The following is an 18,550-nucleotide window of genomic DNA, read 5'->3' as shown; positions in this document are numbered from 1 at the left end:
AACAGTAAAGATAGGATTATCAGAGGGCAAACGATGTTAGCTTACATCAACTACTCAGGTACTTATGTATATATATGACACCACTTGCCTTCAATTTTGTTAAATTACTTTTTAGCAGTATAATTCAACTGCGCTACCCTTTCTTCTTTCTCTTATTTTTCATTTCTCCCCTAACATTTACATGTTTCTTGAAATTTCAGGACAGTATCATCAAATATAATAGCAACCGGTTTTAGCTTACATATCAATTACTAGTTGTTGATTGGTGCGGCGGCAATCTCTCGCATATACGATTCATCCTGCATGGGCTCGTTGATGATGTTTTTGTTTCTCCGATGTACTATTGGCACCGCTTTCTAGAATGCCAGTGTTACTCGACTCAGTGGCTGTGAAAGTCCTAGGATGGGTACTAACTTAACTAGAATTATAAATAAATTTCAACTTAAAACTAGTTCAAATTGTGATTTATGTTAATCAGTTATGCAGCTTTAATCCTACACAAAATATCCAGCATAAATATAAAGAGTACACACATGATGTAGGATTTTACGAGGCAAAACCCACCACTGGGAAAATCCTCGGGCTACCAAGCCAGGAAGCACTAAGAAAGAAGGAAAACATAAAGACTTACAAAAAACTCATCAACCAGATACACATACCAATTGGCAGCTTTGTATTCGCGCTTTGCTACTCGATCTTTCTTCAGTCTTCGAGTTGGAGTGGCACGACACTAACACAATCGTCAATCACTTTTTCCTCGAACTTTGCAAGATACTAACTCAATCATGCAGAATGTTTATATGATGAAGTGTTTGATTGAAAAATCAATCAATTACGAAAATCACAAGACACATTTTCATAATTGACATTCAATAAAAAACCAAATGAAAATCCGCATGAAAAGAAATATTTTCTCGTTAAAAACACATGCTATTCAAACCACAAGATGGCAGCCACTGAAAAGTTAATTTAAGATTAATGCACTGAAAGTAATGTTTTCTCTTTTAAAACCCAAAGTTGCTGCCAATCTATGTTCCCAGAAAAAAACATGCATATGCGGCACCTTTAAAACAATTTCAAAGCTTCCTTATAAATCCTCAATGCACGGGAACCAATTTAAACTGATAAGATTTCATAACTAAAACCGGTTTTAGCTAAATTGACAATCCTTTTAAAACCACAACTCCTAGACACACACGGCAACAACTTTTTCTTTTTAAAACAATGACAACCATGCAATCCATTTAGTTGGATGCAATCAGATAAGTCTTTTGAAAATCCAATCAATTTATCTTGAAAGTAGTTTTAATAAAAGACCTATCTCAATTACAATATCATGAGATATAGATGAATGTAATTGGATGCATGCATGCAAACATACATGAATGTGTATCTTGTTCACGTAACATTTTCTCATCAAAAGAGTAAGAGACCTCCTAGACTTAAACAATTACAATTGAAAATATATAACAAGTCTAAGCTATTACAGACTCATGCATTTTGTCAAGAATTGCCAATATTGGTCTAACAGGCTGTCTGCTGCCTCGCCTACAGATTTCGGTGTAAGCAGCTGAACACTTGAGTGTAACTTATTCTGCCTTTCTGTAACAGTATAATTCAACTATGCTATCAGTCAGGACAACACAATGGGACTACATATATGTCGGCTTTATTGATGCAGATGGCAACTCCGGAATGGTAAAGAAAGGATCATCTACTGCCAACAATTTAAACATGCATCAATTAATTGGCCTTGAATGGTGCTACTCCAGCTATCTGGCATGAATATAATTCTCCTTTAATCGGAAAGGTAACCCCTGGAACGATGTTTTTTTCTTTTCCCTTTCTAAATACTGGTTACAGTTTGACTAAGAGAGGCATGCCTTTCCATCTTCTCTTGATGTCACTCTCATCGTCACATGGGTGCAGATTTGTACAAACAAAGTGGTTGAACAGCGCGCTTGATCCTTGTAGCACTGTCATCATGCTTGCGTCTGTTGATATTCCAGTAAATGAGCTTTCCACTTTTTTTTTTTGTTTTAAGTTCCATTTGCTTGTTTTAAAGATAAATTTATCAACAATAATTTCTTCATCTTTGAATTTAGGAGTATCTTGTTAGGCTGAGGTATGAAAAAGGAAAGCATTTGAGTTGGCATCCTATTGAAATGGATTTGAGAGATAATATGGTTTTCACATTAGGATTTAGAGAAACGGTAAAAAGCGTGTGAAGGTAAAGCTCTGGGTTCTTTTCCTACATTTTCATCAAAACTCAGAATCCGCATACTCTCCTTAAAGAAAAATATATACCACATACTTTAAATGAAATTGTTCCTATTATTGCTGCATATGAACATGTTTTCTTCCGGAAGTGATCTAAAGGAACCGAGAGGTTATAGCATTCTTCTCACCATTGTGGATTTCATGAGCAATCAAGAGAATATTCAAAGTTGCATTTGGACTCAGAGGTTTGTTTTCTATATATTAGCGTGTGTGATGTCTTGTGATGTCGTGTGACTCGCATAGCAAGCTAACAAACGAAGAAAAAAGTTATTTAAACATTGCAGGTTCACTCACTATATAGGTAGGCGATTGTTTGATTCGTTAACCGCTCTAGAGGAAGATGCCGCGGAGAAATAGACGATGCCTCGCCTTAACCCAGTTTGATGGGAAAGTTGGGAAAGTTGGAGGCGAGGCATGAAAGATGACCAAGTATATGTTGACATCACATCACATGTCGATCTAGGATGTTTGTTGGGATTGATGCGTGACAGTTGTAGGCCAATGTAAGAGATATTATTGTAGGCAAATTCCAAATTGTATGTCGACAATGAGATTCTCTAATTTTTAGATCTTCACATTTATGCAAAAAACCACTCAAATTTCAAATCATATAACCACTCAATTAAGTTGGTTGTCATTAGGGCTTTCTTCAAATATCTTGCTCGTTTATTTTCTTCACTATAATTAAACGTGTTAATGATTTTCAATATGTATATATATATTTTTTTTTTTGGAAAAGATGATCTTTGAACAATGTAGTAAATGACAAATGATTTGAATAATTAAAATAAAATTCAAAGTGGGACCCACAAGGTGTCTACACACCTTTTAAGGAAGGATTTGAATTCCATCCAGATCCAAATGGTGAGGATTCTAGGAAAATAATCTTCACCGAATTCTTTCCTCCTAATCCATCAAATCATGGAATTCGTACCGTTGAAATTTGATCCAACGGCTACAAACAGAGGCACACTTTAAAAGTTATAGTAACTTTAACCGTTGAATCAAATTTTAATGGCACAAATTTTCTAATTTAGTGGATTAGAAGGAAGGGATCCAGACATGATCCATTTTTGGGATTCTAGGGATCTTTATATCTTAGTCGTTCATCGTATATCGTGCAATTAGAAATCATTTCAATTTTTTATTTAAAATTAAACACAAATAATATATGATGAAAACTAGTTATACGATATATGACGAACGTCTAAATTACAAGGATTCTTAAAATTTTCACAAAAAGTAACCGAAAAGGATCCCATCCTTTGAGGGATATATACACACACCCACACATCACAAACTAGACACACACAAGTGCTTAATACTCGCGCGTTGCCGCGGGTTTGAAGTTAAGATAAGATGTTAAAAATGAAAAAATTTCGGTTACAAAATAGGAACAACGATAACAATAAATTTGGAAAAACGTTAACCGGAAAAGGTTAAATTTATATAATATAAAGATACAAATTATAGTTATCCATTATATTGTAGCAGTTGTATGTAGTTTTGGACCAGGAGGATTACATTCAGTTATAAAAAATAGAAATTCCTGGTATAAAGATACAAAAAACATTATAATAATTGAATTTCTTCTAATAACCCTATCTAATATACGGTGTTCTAGCTTTTGCATACAAAAAATGAGAAGTTCTAGCTGTGTGGCTTTGCAAAAAGTAGAGCAAAACCAAAAAATATAACAACTTGAAAGCATACTAACCTAATCGTTGTTTCCAGTTGGCTGTGTGGTTTTACAAAAAGCAGAGCAAAACCAAAAAAATAAAATAACCAAAGGCAAGGTGTAAGACAGCGGGGCTTCTCACAATTTTTAATATTTGGTTTCCATGCATTCAAAATTTTTTATAATTTTTTATTGTGTTATGTGCCACAAACCTGGATTAACTCATATTTTTAAATATTTGTTGTCAGTTTTTTTTTTATTATTTTATCTTTCTTTATGCCCACACTCTGCATTCAAATGTTTTTATAATATTTTATTGTGTTATGTGTCTCAAACCGTGTTCCAAGCCACCAACTGCAAGAGACTCGGCGGGGAAGACAAAAAGCTCAGCAAAATGAAAAAAATAAAATAATCAAAAGGTAAAGCAGGGGATGGTTTCTCATGATTTTTAATAATTATTTTGTCCATGCATTTAATATTCTTATAATTTTTTATTATGTTGTGCGTCACAAAACATGTGGCTTGATTTAAGTCATATTTTTTAAATAATTTTTTGTCAGTTTTTTAATTAATTATTTTATTTTTCTTTGTGCCACAACTCGACGATCATACACATGCAACCTGGGAGGACAAAGGATGATCAACACGTGGCAATCATGGACAATACATGTATTTTATTGTGTGAAGCAGGCAGCAAAACTGTAATGGACAGAAAAATTCAGGAGTATTTTCGTTCTTTTATTATTGCTGAACAGTGCTAAAACTCAAGTATATATAATTTATAAATTTTCTATCACCCCTCGAAAAAACAAAAAAGCAAAAGTTAAAAAGCAAAAGTGAAAAAGATAGATGCTTTCTGTAAAGCACAACCACCAACTGTTGTCCACAACTTTATCATCGCCACGGTCCACTGACGAAGTAAACCTATATAATCTTAAACAGGCTTTTCTACTTCCTCTGTTCCTCACCTGAAAATTTGAAACGGAATTTCCATTTCCCAACTTCCTTTTGCAAAGAAGATCGAAAATGGCTTTGGTTGGAGAGGCTTTGCTCTCTTATATAATGAATCAGCTATAAAATAATATCGAACTCATGATTTAAAGGAGAAAAGAAGAATACTTCCTAATTTCTCGTTGAAATGACTACGCCACCAAACAGCGTAACGTTGCAAGAGACATCTCATGCATGTCTGCAGAATTATTGGTACAAGATCAACGCATTAATGTATAAGGTTTAATCAACGCATTAATGTGTAAGCTTTAATCGGAGAGGTAACCCCTGGAACGATGTTTTTTTTCTTTTCCCTTTCTAAACACTGTTTATAGTTTGAATAAGAGAGGCATGCCTTTTCATCTTCTCTTGATGTCACTCTCATCTTCGCATGGGTGCAGATTTGTACAAAGAAAGTGGCTGAACAGCGCGCTTGATCCTTGTAGCACTGTCATCATGCTTGCGTCTGTTGATATTCCAGTAAATGAGCTTTCCACCACTTTTTTGTTTGAAGTTCCATTTGCTTGTTTTAAAGATAAATTTATCAACAATAATTTCTTCATCTTTGAATTTAGGAGTATCTTGTTAGGCTGAGGTATGAAAAAGGAAAGCATTTGAGTTGGCATCCTATTGAAATGGATTTGAGAGATAATATGGTTTTCACAGTAGGATTTAGAGAAACAGTAAAAAGCATGTGAAGGTAAAGCTATGCGTTCTTTTCCTACATTTTCATCAAAACTCAGAATCCGCATACTCTCCTTAAAGAAAAATATATACCACATACTTTAAATGAAATTGTTCCTATTATTGCTGCATATGAACATGTTTTCTCCCGGAAGTGATCTAAAGGAACCGAGAGGTTATAGCATTCTTCTCACCATTGTGGATTTCATGAGCAATCAAGAGAATATTCAAAGTTGCATTTGGACTCAGAGGTTTGTTTTCTATATATTAGCGTGTGTGATGTCTTGTGATGTCGTGTGACTCGCATAGCAAGCTAACAAACGAAGAAACAAAATTATTTAAACATTCCGTTTCACTCAGTTTGATGGTAAAGTTGGGAAAGTTGGAGGCGAGGCATGAAAGATGATCAGGTATATGTTGATATCAAGTGTCGATCTAGGATGTTTGTTGGGATCAATGCGTGACAGTTGTAGCCCAATTTAAGAGATACTATTGTAGGCCGATTCCAAATTGTATGTCTACAATGAGATCTTCTAATTTTTAGATCTTCACATTTATGCAAAAAATCACTCAAATTTCAAATCATATAACCACTCAATTAAGTTGGTTGTCATTAGAGCTTTCTTCAAATATCTTGCTCGTTTATTTTCTTCACTATAATTAAACGTGTTAATGATTTTCAATATGTATAATTTATTTTTATGTTTTTTTTTGGAAAAATGTAGTAAATGACGAATGATTTGAATAATTAAAATAAAATTCAAAACGGGACCCACAAGGTGTCTACACACCTTTGAGGAAGGATTTGAATTCCAGGATTCTAGGGAAATGAATCTTCGCCGGATTCCTTCCTCCTAATCCATCAAATCATGGAATTCGTTTCGTTAAAATTTGATCTAACGGCTACAAATAGAGGCACACTTTAAAAGTTATAGTAACTTCAACCGTTTAATCAAATTTCAACGGCACAAATTTCCTAATTTAGTGGATTAGGAGGAAGGGATCCGGACATGATCCATTTTTGGGATTCTAGGGATCTTTATATCTTAATCGTTCATCGTATATTGTGTGATTAAAAATTATTTGAATTTTTTTATTTAAAATTAAACACAAATAATATATGATGAAAACTGATTATATAATACACGTTGAACATCCTTTGAGGGATATATTATATGCACAGACCCTCACATCACAAACCAGACATTTATAAATTTTCTATCACCCCTCGAAAAAACCAAGAAGCAAAAGTTAAAAAGATAGATGCTTTCTGTAAAGCACAACAACCAACTCTTGTCCACAACTTTATCATCCCCACGGTCCACCGACGAAGTAAACCTATATAATATTAAACAGGCTTTTCTACTTCCTCTGTTCCTCACCTGAAAATTTGAAACGGAATTTCCATTTCCCAACTTCCTTTTGCAAAGAAGATCGAAAATGGCTTTGGTTGGAGAGGCTCTGCTCTCTTATATAACGAATCAGCTATAAAATAATATCGAACTCATGATTTAAAGGAGAAAAGTCGAACACTTCCTAATTTCTCGTTGAAATGACTACACCACCAAACCGCGTAACGTTGCAAGAGACATCTCATGCATGTCTGCAGAATTATTGGTACAAGATCAACGCATTAATGTGTACGGTTTAATCATTATATGTGCTAGCAGTCATATTTTATTCAACAAAAATTATTTACAGAAGCATGTCAAGCGATATAAATTATCAAAATTGATGTCTTATATGAACGATATTATAATACGTGAATTAGCTGAATGGTGAGCTTTATTCATATTTTCATTCTCTTGGTCAACTTAAAGTTCAGATTCATTCCAAACACGTGAGATGAAAGTACAAAATCTTTACTAGGAACTAAAAATAAAAAAAAGAATAGCTACAACTGTAATTATTGTGGGGATCAAAATCAAAATCAAAATTTCATCAAAGCACCTCCACCAAATACCCCTCCACCAAATACCACTATGTTTGCCGTGTGTGGTCCACTGCATTATTGACCAAAAAATAGCAAGTCGTGTCACTGATCTTGAAGTAAGTTGAGCCATATAATAATCTTAACAGGCTTTGCTGGTTCTTTACTCGAATTTCACAAAGAATTTTCAGTTTTTCAACTTCAAATACTCGATCAAAATTAGTCCTTTTGCCACGAAGAGAAAATGGCTTTGGTTGGAGAGGCTTTGCTCTCCGGTTCGATCCAGATGCTGTGCGAAAAGATTGCTTCGGGAGAGTTCATGGCCTTCTTCCGGGCAAGAAGACTCAACCATTCACTCATGGACAAGCTGAAGGTGACATTGATTACACTTCATGCAGTGCTCAACGACGCAGAGGAGAAGCAGATTGTCAACCTTGCCGTCGGGATGTGGCTTGACGAGCTCAAACATGCTGTGTTCGAAGCCGAGGACTTGGTGGATGAGATCGATACTGAAGCTTTGCGTCACGAGGTGAAAGATCAGACTAAGCAAACCCAGGTGTGCAACTTCCTCTCTACCTCTCGTAATCCTTTTAATTATAAAGGCATGAATGGTAGAATAGAGGAGTTATTTCAGAGGTTAGAACACCTTGCAGAACAGCGAAATCGCCTTGGTCTTAGAGAAGATATTGGGAGCAAGGTTTCACAAAGAACTCCCACAACTTCTGTAGTTGAGGAAGGATTCTGTCCTTATGGTAGGGATAAGGATAAAGAAAAGTTAAAAAAACTACTGCTGCTATCTGACAATGAAAGTAGCAGTAATTTTGCTGTAGCCCCTATAGTCGGAATGGGCGGGGTTGGTAAGACAACCCTTGCTCAACTCCTTTACAATGATGAACAAGTTAAAGAGCATTTTGACATTCATGCTTGGGTTTGTGTTTCCGAACAGTACGATGCTTTGAGGGTGATTAAGACCCTTATTGAGCAAATCACTGAGAAATCTTGTGATATCTCAGATATGAATTCCCTTGAAATTCGACAAGGGGAACAAGTAAGGAGGGAACAAGGGAGGGGCGTCTCAGATATGAATTCCCTTGAAATTCGACTAAGGGAGCAAGTAAGGGGAAAGCCATTTTTATTTGTCCTGGATGACCTTTGGAATGAGAGCTATGATGACTGGGATCGTCTACGAACTCTTTTCACTTATGGGGCGAAGGGAAGCAAGGTCATTGTAACAACAAGGAGCAGACGTGTTGCATCCATCGTGCGCAATACTATTCCAATTCATGACTTGGAAAAATTGTCGGACGATGATTGCTGGTTGTTACTGGCAAAACATGCATTTAGAAATGAAAACTCTAGTGCACATCCAGACTTGGAAGAAGTTGGTAAGAAAATTGCACGTAAGTGCAACGGTTTGCCTTTAGCTTCAAAAACACTAGGGGGTCTCTTAGGTTGCAACCTAGACTACAAGGAATGGAATTACATATTGGATAGCAATCTTTGGGATCTTCGACACACTAATAGTGTTCTTCCTTCTCTAAGATTGAGTTACCATTACCTTCCAAGTTACTTGAAACGATGCTTTGCTTATTGCTCAATTTTTCCAAAGGGCTATGAATTGGAAAAGGAAACTGTAATTCTACTATGGGTGGCAGAAGGTTTAATTCCACAATCAGATGGTGGGAATACAATGGAGGAGGTTGGTGAAGGATACTTTGACGAACTGTTATCGCGATCATTGTTTCAAAGACCAAGATTGGATCAACCAGGATTCACTATGCATGATCTCATCAATGACTTGGCTAAGTTTGTGTCTGGAGAGTTTTGTTTTATGTTGGATCTGGAACATTCACATGAAGCTCGTAATAGAGTTCGCCACTTCTCGTATGTGAGAGGAAAATTTGATACATCTTCAAAATTTCAGCCATTAGATGGAGTGAAGTATTTGCACACATTCTTTCCAGTGTCTTTAACACCATATGACCCAAGTGATGACAAAGTATATGTAAGCAATAAGGTTCAAGATGATTTTCTGCCAACACAAAAATATTTACGGGTAATTTCATTGTCAAGATATCGAAATATCACTCACTTACCTGATTCCATTGGTAATCACATACACTTGCGCTACATTGATCTCTCTTATACGGCAATTATAAGGTTACCAGATACAGTGTGTACCCTCTCCAATTTACAAACACTGTTGTTGTTAGGTTGTTCTTCTCTTGTTAAACTGCCTGCAGACATGAGGAAATTAATTCATTTGCGTCATCTTGATATTGGCGGAACTCACATAGAAGAAATGCCCGTGCATATGGGTAGATTAAAAAGCTTGAGAACACTGACAGCTTTTGTGTTGGGGAAATCTACTGGGTCAAGCATTGCAGAACTGAGGGAGTTGTCGCACCTTCGAGGGAAAATTTCTATCTTGAATCTGGAAAATGTAGTCAGAGCTATTGATGCCTTGCTGAAGGATAAGATTGATCTCAATGAGGTAGAGTTGAAATGGGGTTATAACGTTTTCCATGATTCCGTAAAAGAGAGACAGGTACTTGAAGGACTACAACCTTCGGTAAATTTGGTGAAACTAACAATCAGATTTTATGGTGGAACCAGTTTCCCGAATTGGGTGGGAGACTCGTCCTTCCCCAACCTACAAGTGATGCGTCTCGAAGGTTGTAGTAATTGCAGCTCACTGCCACCAGTTGGTCGGCTACCTGCTCTCAAAGAGCTCTACGTAGAAGGGATGGAATTTGTTACGAGTGTTGGTGTTGAATTCTATGGGGGAAATCAACCATTTCAATCTTTAGAGAAGCTAGAGTTTAGGAATATGCGAAGGTGGGAGGAATGGCTGCCGAGTCCAAGTGGAGGTGAAAGTCCAGACTTTCCTCGTCTTAAGGAGCTGATTTTAGACGAATGTCCGAAGCTGAGAGGAAACTTGCCCACTCATCTTCCTTCCCTGGAGATACTTAGGGTCCGTCAATGTGAGGTACTACATTTGCCGATGGGGACGCTGCCGTGGCTTCAGATGCTTGAAACTAGTTTTAAAGGCGGGACAGAGTGGTTGTTGGAAATGGTGCACAACGTTAATCGTCTTCAAAGTTTGACTTTATATGAATGTTCCTCACGCTTGTCGTTCCCAACAAATGGTCTGCCCACCACGCTGACGTCACTCAGTATACTATATTGCAAGAAATTAGAATTCCTATCACGTGAGATGATGGCCAAATTGACTTCCCTTCAGTCTTTGGATTTAACAGAGAGCTGTGATTCTCTGAGGTCGTTCCCTTTGGGCATTTTCCCCAACCTTTCATCTCTTATTATCCGTGGTTGTGAGAATCTGGAATCTCTTTCCGTTGAAGGAGGAGCAGATGAAAATCTCAGCCATCTCAACTCCCTGTTTATTTTGTACTGTCCAAATCTTGTCTCTTTTCCCGACGGGGGATTGCCCACTCCCAACCTCACTTCCTTTTTAGTCGTTGACTGCAAGAATTTGAAGTTGTTGCCGGACCGCATGCACACCCTCACCGCCCTTCAAGAATTAACGATAGAAAGTCTTCCAAATGTGGTGTCATTTGCACAAGGGGGTTTGCCTCCCAACCTACAATCATTTCGGATCGGCTGGTGTGAGAGACTGAGGCCTTCAGTGGAATGGGGATTGCAAGGGCTTGTCTCTCTTCTACAATTTCGGATCGAAGGAAACAAGGATCTGCTGGAGACGTTGCTCAATGAACAGCTGCTCCCTACCACTCTTCACACACTCCGAATCTCTTCTGTATCGAATCTGAAATCTTTGGACGGAAAGGGACTTGAGCACCTCACTTCTCTTCAACACCTAAACATTTTATGGTGCGCGAGTCTCAAATTCCTGCCAAAAGAGGGTTTTCCGGCGTCTCTTTCTTATCTGAGCATCTGGGATTGTCGTTCTCTCAAGAAGAGGCATCTGAAGAAGTGGTATGAGAAGGTAGCTGGCATTCCTTGCATAGAGATAGATGGAGAAGTCAACATCTTGTGAGCTTTCATTTCACTCTCTCCAACTCTCAACTCTCAACTCTCAACTCTCAAGACAAAAGCCAGGTACTATTTTATTTATTATTAAATTGATTGTCCTCAGCAATATTCCTTCTTAAATTAAAGTTTCAGAGTCTAATCCCGATGAAATTACAGGAGAGTGCGAGGGGAGTGAATTATTTCTAGTCTGATACTGTGGAACTACTTGGGGGTCGATATATATGATTCTCCTGCATGACAAGAGGTAAAACCCTGGATGATGCTTTTCTCGTACTTGTCTCGTTTGCGACATAACTCTGATCTTCTGCTTGTGCGATGGGACAGACAGGTATATCGGATTATCCAATGGTGCTCTGATTTTCTGGACTGTCAAGTTTGAAATCTATTGCATGGAAATGGACTTACAACACCTCCCACTCTCGCAATTCCTGACGGGACAGGGACCTCTAGACCTCAGCTCTCGTCAACAGCTATATAAAGATTGAATGTATCTGGGACTTCGTCGGTCCAGAGAGAAAACTATTGAACTGCAAAGACAGGATTATTGGAGGGAAAATGATGTTAGCTTACACCAAACACTCAGGTACGTACTTGTGTATATATATACTGCTGTGGTTTCCATACGGCGGAATGCTTACTCATCTTTCAACGCATCTGTCATCTTGTGGTAGGTGCATATATATATGTTTCTCTGCAAACACAATGGTTGGAGAGAGCATGGCTTATTGGCACCGCTTGCTAGAATGCCGGTGTACTAGACTTGGTGGCTGGCTGCTGCGTCTACAGATTTCAGTGTAAGTAGTTGAACACTTGAGTGTAATTTGTTCTTCCTTTTGGTAACAACGTAATTTAACTATGCAATCAGTCAGGACAACACTATGGGATTAACGTATTTGTGGGCTTTATTGATGCAGATGGCAACTCTGCGATTGTAAAGATAGGATTACCTACAGCCAACGATTTAAACATACATCAATTAGTTGTCCTTGAATGGTGCTAGCTCCAGCTATCTGGCATGAATATAATTCTCCTTTAATTGGAGGGGTAACCCCTGATATGATGTTTTTTTATATTATACTTTTTATTAGTTTGAATATGAGAGGCATGCCTTTTCATCTTCACTTGATGTGACTCTCATCTACAAATGGGCGCAGATATGCTTTTGTACAGACAGAGTGCGCCTGATCTTTCGTCATGCTTACGGATGTTGGTATTCCAGTAAATGATATTACTAGAATAAGGGGTTGGCTGGTGTTCTACGGATTTCAGAGTGATACTTCTTACATTGAGCACTGCAGATGAGCGGTAATTTCTTCATCTTTTGGTTTTAAGTTCCATTTGTTTGTTTTCTGAGATACATGTGTCAATAATAATTTCTTCATTTTTGAATTTAGGAGTATATTTTTAATCTGAGGTATGAAAAAGGAAAGCAGTTGAGTTGGCATCCTACTGACGTGGATTTGAGAGAAAACATGCTTTTCACAGTTCGATTTGGAATGAAATGGTAGAAAGCGTGTGAAGGTATAGCTCCGCGTTCTTTTCCTACATTTTCATCAAAACTTGGCATCCACATACTCTCCTTACAGAAAAATATCTTCATGTAGGTCCACTGGAGATATGTTTCTCTCTTTTAACACAACAGTTGAAGAGTGCCTAATGGCTGAGCTTGCTTGAATGCCAGTATGTACTGCAGATCAGCTGTAAATTAATTTACTTTCTCACTTTTTCTATCTTCAGTTTGCCTTGTCTATATTGTATTTATATATCAGTCTTTTTCTTTGACAGTTCAATTCAACTATATGCTAAGTCAGGACAATGTGATGGTAGTAGCAGGTATATTGGTTTCATTGATGCAGCGAGCAAACAGAGTAAACCTGTAAAGATAGGATTATTAATTGGTGCTCTGGTTTTCTGTCAAGTTTAAAATCTTTGGACAGAAATGGACATTCAACAGGGACCTGCAGACCGCAGTTCTCGTCAACATCTATATAAAGATTAAGTGTATGTGGGATGTCATTGGCCTAGAGAGAAAACTATTGAACAGTAAAGATAGGGTAATCAGAGGGCAAACGATGTTAGCTTACATCAACCACTTAGGTACTTGTGTATATATATGACACCACTTGCCTTTAATTTTGTTAAATTACTTTTTAGCAGTATAATTCAACTGTGATACCCTTTCTTCTTTTCTTATTTTTCATTTCTCCCCTAACATTTGCATGTTTCTTGAAATTTCAGGACAGTATCATCAAATATAATAGCAACTGGTTTTAGCTTACATATCAATTACTAGTTGTTGATTGGTGCGGCGGCAATCTCTCGCATATATGATTCACCCTGCATGGGATAAAAGTATGTCCTTGATGATGTTTTTCTTTCTCCAGTGTACTGCTGTGGTTTCCATATGGCGGAATACTCACTCATCTTTCAGTGCCTTTGTCATCTTTAGGTAGCTGTACACACATACGTTTCTATACAAACACAATGGTTGAAGAGAGCATGGCTTATTGGCACCGCTTTCTAGAATGCCAGTTTTACGACTCGGTGGCTGTCTGCTGCCACGCCTACAGATTTCAGTGTAAGCAGTTGAACACTTGAGTATAACTTATTCTTCCTTTCTGTAACAGTGTAATTCAACTATGCTATCTATCAGGACAACACAATGGGACTACATATGTGTGGGCTTTATTGATGCAGATGGCAACTCTGGAAATGTAAAGAAAGGATCATCTACTGCCAAAAATTTAAACATGCATCGGTTAGTTGTCCTTGAATGGTGCTACTCCAGCTATCTGGCATGAATATAATTCTCCTTTAATCGGAGAGGTAACCCCTGGAATGATGTTTTTTTTTTTCCTTTCTAAATACTGTTTATAGTTTGAATATGAGAGGCATGCCTTTTCATCTTCTCTTGATGTCACTCTCATATTCGCATGGGTGCAGATTTGTACAAACAAAGTGGTTGAACAGCGCGCTTGATCCTTGTAGCACTGTCATCATGCTTGCGTCTGTTGATATTCCAGTAAATGAGCTTTCCACCACTTTTTTTGTTTTAAGTTCCATTTGCTTGTTTTAAAGATAAATTAATCAACAATAATTTCTTCATATTTGAATTTAGGAGTATCTTGTTAGGCTGAGGTATGAAAAGGGAAAGCAGTTGAGTTGGCATCCTATTGAAATGGATTTGAGAGATAATACGCTTTTCAAAGTTGGATTTAGAGAAACGGTAAAAAGCGTGTGAAGGTAAAGCTCTGCGTTCTTTTCCTGCATTTTCATCAAAATGTAGCAGCTGTATAAAGAGAATCTGCGGTCTTTGGATCTTGTATACAGCTGTGATTCTCTGAGGTCGTTCCCTTTGGGCATTTTCCCCAACCTTTCATCTCTTTATAAAAATCATTGTGAGAATCTGGAGTCCCTTTCTGTTGAAGGAGGAGCAGATGAAAATCTCAGCCATCTCAACTCCCTGTCTATTTTGCAATGTCCAAAACTTGTCTCTTTTCCCGACGGTGGATTGCCCACTCCCAACCTCACTTCCTTTTTATTAAGGGAATGCGAGAATTTGAAGTTGTTGCCGGACCGCATGCACACCCTCACCGCCCTTCAAAGTTTGGAGATAGGATTTCTTCCAAATGTGGTGTCATTTGCACAAGGGGGTTTGCCTCCCAACCTACAGTCATTTGTGATCGTATATTGTGACAGACCGAGGCCTGCAGTGGAGTGGAGATTGCAAGGACTTGCCTCTCTTTGAGAATTTTCTATCAGCGGAAACAAGGATCTGGTGGAAGAACAGCTGCTCCCTGCCACTCTTCACACTCTCCAAATCTATGATGTATCGAATCTGAAATCTTTGGATGGCAAGGGCCTTGAGCACCTCACATCTCTTCAACACCTACACATTGAAGAGTGCGAGAGTCTCAAATTCCTGGTAAAAGAGGGTTTTCCGGCATCTCTTTCTTATCTGAGCATCTGGTATTGTCCTTCTCTGAAGAAGAGGTATCTGAAGAAGAGGTATGAAAACGTAGCTCGCATTCCTTGCATAGAGATAGACGGAGAATTCAACATCTTGTGAGCTTTCATTTCACTCTCTCCAACTCTCAACTCTCAAGACAAAAGCCAGGTACTTTTTTTATTCATTGTTAAATTGATTGTCCTCAGCAATATTTCAACTTAAATTCAAGTTTCAGAGTCTAATTCCGATGAAATTACAGGAGAGTGGTGAGGGGAGTGAATTATTTCTAGTCTGATACTGTGGAACTACTTGGGGTCGATATATATGATTCTCCTGCATGACAAGAGGTAAATCCCTGGATGATTTCTCATACTTGTCCGGTTTGCGCCATAACTGTAATCTTCTGGTAGGTGTGATGGGACTAACAGATATATCGGTTTCACTGATGCAGCGAGCAAGCAATCCTGTAAAGATAGGATTATCAAATGGTGCTCTGATTTTCTGGACTGCTAAGTTTGAAATCTTTTGGACGGAAATGGACTTACAACACCTCCCACTCACGCAATTCCTGCCAGGAGAGGCACCTCTAGACCTCAGCTCTCGTCAACAGCTATATAAAGATTGAATGTATGTGGGACTTCGTTGGTCCAGAGAGAAAACTATTGAACTACAAAGATAGGATTATCAGAGGGAAAACGATGTTAGCTTACATCAACCACTCAGGTACTTGTGTATATATATACTGCTGTGGTTTCCATATGGCGGAATGCTTACTCATCTTTCAATGCATCTGTCATCTTGTGGTAGGTGCATATACATATGTTTCTCTGCAAACACAATGGTTGGAGAGAGCATGGCTTATTGGCACCGCTTGCCAGAATGCCAGTGTTACTAGACTTGGTGGCTGGCTGCTGTGCCTACAGATGTCAGTGTAAGTAGTTGAACACTTGAGTGTAATTTGTTCTTCCTTTATGTATCAATGTAATTCAACTATGTAATCAGTCAGGACAACATGATGAGACTAACATATTTGTCGGCTTTACTGATGCAGATGGCAACTCTGGGATTGTAAAGATAGGATTATCTACAGCCAACTATTTAAACATGCATCAATTAGTTGTCTTTGTATGGTGCTAGCTCCAGCTATCTGGCATGCTCCTTTAATAGGGGAGGTAACTCCTAGAGTGATGTTTTTCTCTAATGCTTTTATAGTTTGAATATGAGAAGCATATCTTTTCATCTTTTTATGACGTCACTCTCATCTTCGAATGGGTGCAGATATGCCTTTGTACAGACAAGGTGGTTGAACAGCTCGCTTGATCCTTGTAGCACTATTCTCATGCTTGCGTTTGTTGGTATTCCAGTAAATAATATTACTAGAATAAGTGGTTGGCTGGTGTGCTACTGATTTCACAAGAATGATAATTCTTACGTTGGGCACTGCAGGCAAGCTGTAATTGAGCTTTCCACCACTCTCTTTTGTTTTAAGTTCTATTTGCTTGTTTTCTAAGATAAATGTATCCATAATAATTTCTTGATCTTTGAATTTAGGAGTATCTTGTTAAGCTGAGGTATGAAAAAGGGAAGCGGTTGAGTTGGCATCCTATTGTATTGAAATGGATTTGAAAGAAAACATGCCCTTCACGGTTCGATTCAGAATTAAATGGTAGAAAGCGTAAGGTAAAGCTCTGCGTTCTTTTCCTACATTTTCATCAAAACTATGCATCCACATACTCTCCCTATAGAAAAATATACTCCACATAAGTTAAAGAAAAATATATACCCCATACTTTAAATGAAATTGTGCCTATTGTTGCCGCTTAGGAACATCTTATCTCCTGGAAGTGATCCAAAGGAACTGAGAGGTTATAGCATTCTTCTCACCGTTGTGGATTTCATGAGCAATCAAGAGTATTCAAAGTTGCATCTGGACTCAGAGGTTTGTTTTCTATATATTAGCGTGTGTGATGTTGTGTGACTCGCATAGTAAGTTGATAAACGAAGAAAAAAAAAATTATTTGAACATTGCAGGTCCACTCACTCACTATATATGTAGGCGATCATTTGATTTGTTAACCGTTCTTGAGGAAGATGCAGTGGAGAAATAGACGATGCTTCGCCTTAACCCAAGTTTGATGGGTAAAGTTGGAGCAGCGGGCTCTCAAATTTAGAAACCTTCTTGGTAAGTAGCAACTTAACCGTAGTAATGCTTCATGTACATTATCGCACATAACAGCAAAATTTCCCAATCGCTAAGGGGTCCATTCATTGTTTCTCTTAATATATAGTATTTATTTTTCTGATTTGTATGCAGCCAAATGCACACTTTGTTGCTGCCAGTGGAGTTCATTTTCCTCTGCACGTACGTTGAGGCCAGAGCCCTATGTCGTTGACTGCCGATGGTGGCTGATTTGGAGGCTGCTGCTGTGGTAGTGGAGAGTCATTCCACTCTAGCTTTGGTAGGGCTGTTGCAAAGGAGGAGGATTATTCTGCGTCTGGCCCAGTATTATGCGAGACGAGAGGCCTAAAAGGTTGCACGTAGACTTGCACGATATCAAGAGTTGCTATAGTTTGACGACTCCCCTGGACATTATTTTGGATGTTTTAGTTAATAGAAGCTAGACCGTCATATCTTGTAAATTGTTGGTGCGCGGTACTCTTTTTCCTTCAGTTGGGTTGAAATTCCCGACAAGGTTTTGATGAGGCCACTCTTTAACACCCTATCGTCTTGTACATTTTTCTTTCGATAGTAACAACTAGCACACATTTAGTTAAAAGAAAATTCCATTTCGGGTTCAGACCCTAAAGAACTTTAATCTTAGTAATAGTTGAGGTTTTTGTCGATTCTTCCCCTCCCCCAAACTTGAGTGCCGATCATCTTTCTGAACTTCTATAATTACATGTTTGCCCTCATACATTTGCCATGTGTTGTCCACATAATCAAGATGGTAAAAAATATCAAAATCTAAGGCCACTGGAGAAATTGCTAACTTGACAAGGTTTTGATGAGGCATCCACATCTGGATGG

At 38.0% G+C, this 18,550-nt stretch overlaps 1 protein-coding gene and 2 long non-coding RNA genes across 17 annotated transcripts; all 3 read left to right on the top strand.

Annotated features, from left to right (window-relative positions):
• The first annotated feature begins 1,536 nt into the window (after positions 1-1,536).
• On the top strand, positions 1,537-2,136 carry LOC125470489. Its single transcript, XR_007252770.1, has 3 exons — positions 1,537-1,810; positions 1,930-2,008; positions 2,106-2,136. It is a non-coding gene; the product is annotated as an uncharacterized LOC125470489 (long non-coding RNA).
• Positions 2,137-5,197: 3,061 nt separating this feature from the next.
• LOC125470490 lies at positions 5,198-5,942 on the top strand. The gene is made up of 3 exons (XR_007252771.1): positions 5,198-5,229; positions 5,350-5,428; positions 5,524-5,942. It is a non-coding gene; the product is annotated as an uncharacterized LOC125470490 (long non-coding RNA).
• Positions 5,943-7,602: 1,660 nt separating this feature from the next.
• On the top strand, positions 7,603-18,329 carry LOC103965330 (putative disease resistance RPP13-like protein 1). 15 transcript variants are annotated; one of them, XM_048569629.1, is made up of 25 exons: positions 7,603-11,639; positions 11,730-11,817; positions 11,902-12,156; positions 12,245-12,367; positions 12,488-12,617; positions 12,728-12,878; positions 12,968-13,094; positions 13,178-13,253; positions 13,359-13,406; positions 13,493-13,670; positions 13,812-13,925; positions 14,027-14,151; positions 14,271-14,399; positions 14,517-14,595; positions 14,706-14,816; positions 15,002-15,690; positions 15,782-15,869; positions 15,974-16,245; positions 16,330-16,453; positions 16,574-16,694; positions 16,801-16,975; positions 17,074-17,202; positions 17,347-17,461; positions 17,554-17,704; positions 17,837-18,329. In XM_048569629.1, the coding sequence occupies exon 1, from the start codon at positions 7,807-7,809 to the stop codon at positions 11,575-11,577; it is 3,771 nt and encodes a 1,256-aa protein (XP_048425586.1). In that variant the 5' UTR covers positions 7,603-7,806; the 3' UTR covers positions 11,578-11,639; positions 11,730-11,817; positions 11,902-12,156; positions 12,245-12,367; positions 12,488-12,617; positions 12,728-12,878; positions 12,968-13,094; positions 13,178-13,253; positions 13,359-13,406; positions 13,493-13,670; positions 13,812-13,925; positions 14,027-14,151; positions 14,271-14,399; positions 14,517-14,595; positions 14,706-14,816; positions 15,002-15,690; positions 15,782-15,869; positions 15,974-16,245; positions 16,330-16,453; positions 16,574-16,694; positions 16,801-16,975; positions 17,074-17,202; positions 17,347-17,461; positions 17,554-17,704; positions 17,837-18,329. The 15 variants fall into 15 exon arrangements, with proteins under 15 accessions (XP_048425586.1, XP_048425573.1, XP_048425584.1 ...); XM_048569616.1 differs by having other exon boundaries at positions 14,692-14,816; XM_048569627.1 differs by having other exon boundaries at positions 12,488-12,566; positions 14,692-15,690.
• The last annotated feature ends 221 nt before the right edge of the window (positions 18,330-18,550 follow it).

This window comes from the organism of the source record quoted next, unplaced genomic scaffold (assembly GCF_019419815.1).
Source record: "Pyrus x bretschneideri cultivar Hongxiangsu unplaced genomic scaffold, Pyrus_bretschneideri_v1 Contig5, whole genome shotgun sequence".
Taxonomy (NCBI): domain Eukaryota; kingdom Viridiplantae; phylum Streptophyta; class Magnoliopsida; order Rosales; family Rosaceae; genus Pyrus; species Pyrus x bretschneideri.
The sequence above is the reverse complement of the archived record's forward strand: the minus strand, read 5'-3'. Positions and strand labels throughout refer to the sequence as shown.

Excerpts from the sequence above, each read along its gene's own strand:
- LOC103965330 (XM_048569627.1), top strand. The coding sequence starts at position 7,807 with ATGGCTTTGGTTGGAGAGGCTTTGCTCTCCGGTTCGATCCAGATGCTG.